General features: G+C 34.8%; 1 protein-coding gene across 2 annotated transcripts; it reads left to right on the top strand.

The window, feature by feature from the left end:
- Positions 1-368: 368 nt before the first annotated feature.
- On the top strand, positions 369-9,245 carry LOC113094586 (phytanoyl-CoA hydroxylase-interacting protein-like). 2 transcript variants are annotated; one of them, XM_026260177.1, is made up of 5 exons: positions 369-951; positions 6,593-6,783; positions 7,081-7,255; positions 7,529-7,646; positions 8,385-9,245. In XM_026260177.1, exons 1-5 carry the CDS (start codon positions 858-860, stop codon positions 8,920-8,922), a joined length of 1,116 nt encoding a protein of 371 aa, XP_026115962.1. In that variant the 5' UTR covers positions 369-857; the 3' UTR covers positions 8,923-9,245. The 2 variants fall into 2 exon arrangements, with proteins under 2 accessions (XP_026115962.1, XP_026115963.1); XM_026260178.1 differs by lacking the exon at positions 369-951 and adding an exon at positions 5,213-5,281.
- The last annotated feature ends 229 nt before the right edge of the window (positions 9,246-9,474 follow it).

Genomic DNA, 9,474 nt, shown 5'->3' with positions numbered 1-9,474 from the left:
GCCACCTTAGGGAAAGTGAACGACTTATTCTTCTGCAGTGACTATTTTTCGCTTATGAATATGTAAAAATGGCTGATAATACACAGTGTTGACACTCATTTTAAGACTTTGTCGTGAATTAATGTCACTCATAACACCACCCACTGTTTTAAATGTCTAATGACCATACACAATCTAGAAATGCATTTTAATACAATATAATTGAAGTTTTGTCGGTCATGAATACAATTTTTTTATTGAATCATTTACTCGTGATCTGATGTAAGGGTTCACTGTCTTACAGAACGAATTCAAAAGATTCGAATCACTGGATGAATCAATATCCCCACCCTGTTCACGCAGGGGCCGATTCGGTACCAAATAAGGACATGAGTTCGACCGTTTAAAGTGACGTCAGCGAAATGGGTGGTGGAATAAAGAGCGGAGGTAAAGGATCGAAGTGTGCTGAAATTGAGAATCAACGATAGTGTTGAGCGTGATCTCTTCTTTACGTAAACCATAATTGAACGCGCCGTTCTTCTGTTCATTTCGCGTTAATCCCTTTCTCCACATCGAAAACACTTGTGGCGTTTGTCAGAACGAGGGAACTTAAGATACCTTTCTATTTTCTGAAGATGAGGACAACTACCTTCATTTTATTGAGCCACTAAACTAAATTAATCTACTTCTAGTGTCTATGCTTCTGGCCATGTATCCATGTCCAACAGTGTGGTGGTGGTGAAGACGCATTTTCCACAAAAACGACAAGGAAAAGAAAGAGAGGAATCAAGGAGACAGAGCACCAGACTCAGCCTACTTGGTTTTCCAAGCCAAAGCTGAAGAATTATTTCCAAAGACATCCACACGCCTCTGCAGACATGGAGGCACACGGGGTCGCGAGCCCGGTAAGACCGCGTGAGGGCATGACCAAGAACGTGAGCCTGGAGTCGCTCCAGCTGTGCGAGAGAGACGGTAAGAAACACACAGTGAGAGACTGTAAACTTGACACTATTATATACGCCTGTTTTCCCCTATTAACAAACCTTTCTAAGGGACCTCGTTAATTTTTTTATGTATTGAGCGCTTAGAGACTGTAGTAACACGGGGTTATACATTGCTGTAGGAAAAAAATCGCCTGTCACATCCATGAAAAGCGGAATAGTGAAACATGGCAGGCTGCCTTTGTGTGTGCTGGCTGTGGTATCTGATCTCACTGTCTGTGTGAGGCTTTCGTTTCAGCACCATGGACACTACCCTCATGTAGTCAGCTGTGTTTTCTCTTGCAATCTCCTTTCATCATCATGCGGTCGGTCAAGCTGAAACCAAGAAACTGGTATTGTAGAAAATAATATAAATATAAAAATCTCAGGTGCCCTAAAGCACTTGATGCTGATGTGTTGGGGGTGAGGCTTTTTGACAGTGATAGCTATATATGTTTTAATGTTCATTTTTTTTATTTGTATATTTTATATACTTATATCATGCAATATATAAAAATAATAGTCAAATATATTCATATATCCTAAACAACTCATAGCATACTTATAGTTTGCAATTTATTTGTTTTCATATGTGTTGTTTCGGATATATAAATATTAGTTTAGTCTTAATAATTTGTATAAATTACATTCATATGCATAATTCATATACATAATGAAAAAACATTTCCTTGAAAAAAAAGACTATAGTTTTAAACCAAACATATTTAGCTGTTTACAAGGAGCACATGCCAATATATATATACATATATTTATGTTACTTTATGACGTTATATGAATATTTAAAATGTGTTAAATAATGCATAAACACATTTCTTGAATCACTAAACTTATTTAGCTGTTTACAAGGAGCATCAGACATTTTTAACAGCTACATGTTCACAGCAGAAAGTGAAGTCAGGTGCTTGCGCACACATACTGAGCAGGACTCATATTGGGAGGAACCTGCTGTGGCTTTTAAAGGCATACAGGCTTGATGTAGAGTCTTACATGAGGATACAGTAATTGCCTTTCACTTTCATCACTTGATAACATCTCATTTTGTTTGAGTGGAAGTGCAAGCCTATAAATGCAAATCCATTTAACTGAAGGAATCACCTTTGTCTTTTTAATTAGCACTACAACCATCAGTGCTTCAATAGTGAGCATGTGTTTGAAAAATGTCAAAATGTGTCATCCTCTTTAAGAATGACTGAAGCAACAAACTGCAAATACGCAATTTGGCAGGCTTCAGAAGAATGCAGTGTTCCACAATGACTCACCCCTTTTATCTTCCCCACATGAATGTATTTGAATCAGCATTAATTAGCCTGAATAGATTGCTGTACTGGCAGCACAGTGCTTCTTATCTCTTTGAGTTACCACGTTTACACTTCAGTGCTCATTTCATTTTGTTTAATTGTAACAAACTGAGTTTGTTTTTGAGGTACTACTTGAACTCTCTAATTATCTGTAGTAAACATGGACCATACTTCTCATCTGTTCAGATGCCCTAACCAGACACAGCTGTATCTGACTTTAAACACCCTAATTTAAGATCTTTATAAGATGATGTTTTGGATATTTTTATTGAAAAACTATGCTCTTAAAGAAGATTTTAGTTAATGTGTGCATTCATATTATGATTGAAACTTCTAGGATTGACTAATTCTAATCCATCAGCTGAGTGCTGGTGTAAATATCTAAATCAGATTAGCTAGAAACCTGAATGTGTTCCATGCAGGATGTTGAGCAACCTTGGGAATTCCTGACTGCAGCTGGAAACAAATGAACAAATACGTTTAGAGAAACGTTGCACAAATAACATAAACAGTTTAAGATGTTGAAGTGAGCCTATCTAATAAGGACCTGGATTTGTAGTGAAGCGGCTGTAGATTTGATTCCAGTAAGAGGCAACCAGTGAACTGTAAACTGTTTCTTCCATCATTGTGCCCTTGAGCAAGGGATACAAGTATGAAGAGAGATGCAATATGAAGACTAGGCTTTGATGTATGTGATAAGTGAAATATAAGAGAATTAACAAACAAAACATCTATACAATTCAGCGCTGTTTAAAAAGAAAAGAAACAAATTCCAAGCTAGGGAAAGACATTCATTTTGAATTACTGAATAACAGACAGCACATGCTTAATTAATTGGTAGACTGGTTGGAAAATCATCCATAATTAAATGCAAATAGTTCATTCTGTATGATTAAGTGCTGTAATTATTATATGTTGCTTGAGGCTTGACTTAAGTTCATTTTCCCTCCCCTAGAGAAGCTGTGGGCTCATAAACTAGAAAACAGCAGCCTGCTTTACCATTATATTATGTGCACAGCACTCATTGTGAGCTCTGCAGCTCATCTTGGCAAAAGTTAATTGCAAAGTAAATGTGTCTTTATTGTAGGCGGAGAGAAACAGATTATGCTCATAGCAAAATTTCCCACACATATTTGGAGCTAGGATCCTAAGAGAATCATGTAGAAATGTGTGTGTGTGTGTGTGTATATATATATGTATATATACATACGTATATGTATATATGTATATATATATATATATATATATATATATATGTATATATGTGTGTATATATATATATATATATATATATATATATATATATATATATATGTGTGTGTGTGTGTGTGTGTATATATATATATATATATATATATATATATATATATATATATATGTATATATGTGTGTATATATATATATATATATATATATATATATATATGTGTGTGTATATATATAACATTTAAAATGTATTATTATTATATATTTTTTGCTCATGTTAGATGTTAGCAGGCTTTTGTGGGAATTGTTTGAATGGTTTGCTTTGGATTAACATTAAAAACCTTATAAACAAAATGTAAAGTTATTTAGTGTAGATAAATATTTTTAATAATCAGTATATAACCATTAACCAAGCTTTTTCATGCTAGTTTGGTGGCAGGTTCTGTCACTTGCAGTAGATATCATAAAACATGTAAAGCCTGACTAACTATGTTATGCTTTGTTATGCAATAATGCAGTTTTATGAGAAAGCAGCTCACACAAGCTTCTCTGTTGATGGATATTCGTGGTTGTTTAGATGTTTATGAAGGAGATATTTAAAATGGACTTTGGTGAATGATTTATTTGAAATGTCTGATGTTTCAGTAGTGTAGGTTCTTCTGTATATGTGTGTGTGTGTGTGTGTGTGTTGCTTTAAATAGACTGTGGTCCCTCAGGAGGCTTTTAGACATTATTAGAGTCGATATAGAACCAGATGCTCCACACTTTTCGTTCCCCGTCTGATACTCTCCCATGATTAAGCAGGTATTTCTCTGTCTGTGCTCTCCTGTTTTGAGTCTCAAATTCTTGTCTATATATACACTTCAATTTAAAAGTTTGTGGTTGATTGATGTGCCTGCATTTATTAGATCAAAATACACTAAAACATTATTATTGCAATATAAAATACGTGTTTTCTATTTTATTATATTTTTTAAATGTATTTTATTCCTTCAGAAATCATTCTAACATGCTGGTGTGGTGTTCAAGAAAGTTTTCTTATTATCACAGTTGTGCTGCTTAATATTTTTGTGGAAACCATTATTTCCAGGGTACTTTGATCAATAAAAAGTCTATACTGTCATTTTTGATGACAAATGAAACAGTATTAAGCTCTTTTAAAAGAAAAAAAAAAACCTTTCCCCAAACTTTTCAACGGTAGTGCATGATGTATAAAAGGTGTCAGCTTTTCTGAGAAATGGAGACAATGAAAATTAATTTATCTTCCTGCAGCTGTAATCACTGTGTATGTGAAGGTTTTGCCATCTTCCTCTTTAAATTATGCTACATTGATTAATGGCCTTGGTTTGCTTCCATGGAAACATCTGTCTTTGTTAAAGCATGTTGAAGGACCTGTGGGTGTTTCTAGAGAGATGCATACTGCTGGTCTTGTACTTGTTTTTGGTGCAAATAAAGTAATCTCATTTCTACGCACTTGCTTTATGATTTTGTAGTGAGTTTTTTTAATGACCGTTTGACCAAGGCTTCAATAAGATTACATTAACATTTGCTGGAGATAAAATTGTTTGCGTATTCTAAACGTATGCAGCATCAAACCAGTTTCTTAAAGTGTGAAGGAAAGCAGATTCTGCAGTGAGAAGACGTCAGAGAAAAGCAAAGGTTGATAAACAGACATCTGTTGTTTGTGTGAGAGAGGCTGTTGGTAGAGGCGGGGTTTGGAGAGCTTCTTCTGTTAGAGCCAGTGTTGTAGGAGGACTAGTGTAGTACAGGAACATATCTATAACTCAGCCGAACATTGTGAGTACTATTATTTTTCTAGAAGACATTTCACTGTTTTATTAGTCTTCTGATGCATTTGTCTCTTTAATTTTTTACTTTATATCAAATAAGTGCAACTTTATTTTGTGAAACTGTCACTTTATTTTCTATAATTGCGACTTCATCACAGATATGGCTTTTTACAACACAATGTGGCTTTGTATTTCCAAATTACTTTATGTCTCTCTATGCTGACTTCATTTCTTGTTTTGAACTATATTTATTGTAGTAGAAACTATAATTGTGACACAATGTGAATTTCTCAAAATTTTGACTTTCTTATTTCGTTTAGTCTCATTATTACATGATTGATTTTTTATTCAAAGACAGAAACAGGCTTTTACAGGATTGTTCTGTGGTCATAAGCAAGGGTGCATGAAACATACGCTAGCATTCAAAATTTTGGGGTCAGTAAGATTTAATTTTAATGTTTTTGACAATGTTTTTGTAAAGTCTTTTATGCTTACCAAGGCTGCAATAATTAAAAATACAGTAAAAATATTGCAAAACATTATTATAATTAAAATATCCTTTTTCAATTTTAATATATAACTTTTTCAAAATGTTTTCTGTGATGGCAAAGCTGGCTTTTCACATAATACTTCAGAAATCATTGTAATATGCTGATTTGGTGCTCAGGATAAAATTGTTATTATCAGTGTTTATTACTTTCTGGAAACCATGATACATGTTTACAGGATTATATGATTAATAAAGTTCAGAACAACAGAATGTAATTTAAATAGAAATCTTTTGTAACACTATAAATGTCATTACTGTCATTTTTTAATCAATTTAATTTGTCCATAAATGTTAGTGAAACTTCAGGGTTCAATAATTCATTTAGTATAAGAGCATCTGTCCATATTCAGATATGCATCCTCCAATAAAGCAATACTCATACAGAGTTCATATTATAGTCATTTATTTCCAGAGGAATATGTCAGCAGTAGTAAAGAAATCAGTTTAGGAGAGAAAGGGCTCAGTGTCTAGTGAACAGTGAGCTGAGGGTGCTTATTGTACAGTAAAGCTTTATCATGACCCCATTCATGGTTTTAAGAGGCGGTTCAATGTTCACTGTGCTTTGTTTAGAGTGTGTGTGGCATTCCTGTTGTGCAATTCTGGACACTAAGATAGCACAGTGCACACACTGTAGCCAACAAAGCACTTTTCTTGCTCTGTGCGATTGTGTATGTGGGTCAGTGTATCAGTATTTATAGAGAAACACATACGTATAAATATTTCAAACAGTACAAAGGATTTTAGACACACTTTCTTTCTTTATCTCAGGTAAGGCTGAGGATCCTGGAGTGGTAGGAATGGAATTACCTGTTGCTCGCAACATCAAGATCAGTAACATCACATGTGACTCCTTTAAGATCTGCTGGGAAATGGACCCTCATACCACAGAGAAGATCACACATTACTTCATTGATCTTAACAAGAAGGAGAACAAAAACTCCAACAAATTCAAACACAAGGTACTCAATGTTTCAGTTCACTACACAAATTATTTAGTCCTTTATGTAAAAAATATATAGCCAAGTAAAATTTTAGTTTTCACTATGACTCTACAAATATTCTGTAAATTTTTTTTCATGTGACATATTGCCTGGGGTTTCAAAGTCTGTAAAAGTTTATAATACTAATTGGCTTTTTTTGTGCCTATTTATGAGAGAGTTTTAGTACATTTCATTCTGTTGTTCATAGTCATAATAAAAAAATGATTAAATGTCACTAATTAGTCAATTCTTTCCTGGATGACTCTCTGTCTTTAGGATGTGCCTACGAAGCTTGTTGCTAAGGCAGTCCCGTTGCCCATGACAGTGCGAGGCCATTGGTTCCTGAGTCCACGGACAGAATACACAGTTGCCGTGCAAATAGCATCCAAACAGACGGATGGAGACTACTCTGTATCACAATGGAGTGACATTGTTGAATTTTGTACAGCAGGTAAATCACCCAAACACACACATACATATAAAAAAGAATGCAAGACAAGACTATAGAGACTGTTTGATACACAAAGGTAATTAAAAGTGCTGTAAATTGGCATTAGAAAAAGAGATTGAAATTAAAATGTAAAAACACACATACATTTCACAAAAAAATACCAAATACCAAAATAATTTGAAATAGGAGAATAAAGATAATAAAATGTTGTGATATTGATCGGCTTTTTATGTGGTTAACAAGACTAATTAAATATTTTCATCAATTTCCTAGATTATTCCTCTGTGCATTTGACACAGCTGTTGCAGAAGGCTGAAGTCATTGCTGGCAGGATGCTCAAGTTCTCCGTCTTTTACCGAAATCAGAATGAGGATTACTTCCAACACTGCAGGTAATAATAAAAAAATAAACTTAGTAAAAAATGCTAAGGATACGAGAGAGAAGGGAAAGGTAATCCAGGTAATCCAGGTTGAGGAAGATGAAGATTATCTTTCTTTACTTCTGATTTTCAGTTTGGCATTAGGAAGCAAACAGCTCCCTCTTGTGGAATAATTTCCTCATTAATAAGTCAGGTTTACTTTCTGATTTTTGTGAAATGCCTTTATATTTTCACTTACATTTATGTTCAAAAGTTTGGGGTCAGTATGATTTAAAAAAAAAAAATATATATATATATATATATATATATATATACTTTTATTCCACATATACACTTTAATCTGATTACAATAAATACAAAATAGTTGTTTATATTAAGAATAATATTTTGTAAATTATTTATATGAAAAAATTATTTTTATAATAAGATTTCTATTTCAAATAAATTATTTTCTTTTTAATTTTGTATTCATCCTGAAAAAATGTATCACAGTAAAATAACTTATCATGGCAAAAAAGTAAAACATTAATTTAATAGTAATAAGAAATATTTCTTGAGCACCAAATCAATAAATTATCAAATATATTGAAATAGAAAACTGTTGTTTTAATTTGCAGTAATATTTCACAATACTGTTTTTGCAAAATAAGATAAATGTTGCTTTAGTGAGCATAAGCGACTTAACAGTAGAGTAATGATATAAAGACATGTGAATAAGGAATTTTAGAAATGTCTTTTTTTCTCTCACAGGGATGTCCTTGGCAGCCGAATGATGCCCTCGGTAAAGGATAACAGCGGTAGTCATGGTTCACCTCTCAGCGGTAAACTGGAGGGCATCTTCTTCAGCTGCAACACTGAGTTTAACACAGGTCAGCCGCCACAGGATTCCCCCTACGGCCGCTTCCGCTTCCAGATACCCGCCGAGGTTCTGTTCACCCCTGACACTCGCCTCTACTTCGGGGACTTCTACTGCATGTACACTGCCTATCATTATGTTATCCTCGTCCTGGCTCCCCGGGGCTCGCGTGGAGACCTTTACTGTAGAGATCGCCTGCCAGAGCTGGATGTGACGAACAACCGCTTTCTCACACGTGTAAGCGGGGAGGATGGGCGGGTGGTGTTTCAGCATGCGCAGGATGTGATCCTGGAGCTGATTTATACTGAGCCGGTGCAACTGGCCCAGGGGACTGTCTCTCAGATCAGCGGCCACCAGTTGATGAGCTTGTCAACGGTCAATGCTAAGAAAGACCCCAGCTGCAAGACCTGCAACATCAGCGTTGGGCGCTAACTTGGGCGAACATTCACACACAGGCCCAACTGTGCATAACAACCTCAGCTTGGTACATTACAGAACCAGATACAGATGAAGCCCAAGATAAAAGAATCCTCCAGAAATGCCCACGTGGCAATCAGACCGTTTTGGGGGCCACCTAGCCCCCCCAGCTAATGCTAGAAAATTATATCTTTGCTCAATGAACTAAGAAGTGTAAAAAAAAAAAAAGTGCAACAGAAAAAAATAGAAGAGAAAGATATAAGGATAACAAACCAAGATTTTAATATAAAAAAAATGAAGAATTTGAAAACGGAGACTAAGAGTAAAAGCTAAATTTCCAAAAAAAAAAAAAAAAAAACCTTAATCCCACTGTGAATCTTTCATGTGTTCTTGGTGCTTTTTCTGCTTGAAATTCAGCCCCCAGCCCTGTTTATCCCCAAACCATTTGTGATTTTATTTTATAACACAGTGACTCTCAGACAAGGATGTCTTGTTCAGTTTCTGCTGTGGCAAACTCCACGTGTCTTTTATGTTGGACTTGTACTGCATGAAGTCTGATCCTTTAAG

Source organism: Carassius auratus, unplaced genomic scaffold (assembly GCF_003368295.1).
Source record: "Carassius auratus strain Wakin unplaced genomic scaffold, ASM336829v1 scaf_tig00215410, whole genome shotgun sequence".
Classification (NCBI taxonomy): domain Eukaryota; kingdom Metazoa; phylum Chordata; class Actinopteri; order Cypriniformes; family Cyprinidae; genus Carassius; species Carassius auratus.
Note: the sequence above shows the minus strand (reverse complement) of the source record. Positions and strands in the feature narration are given on the sequence as shown.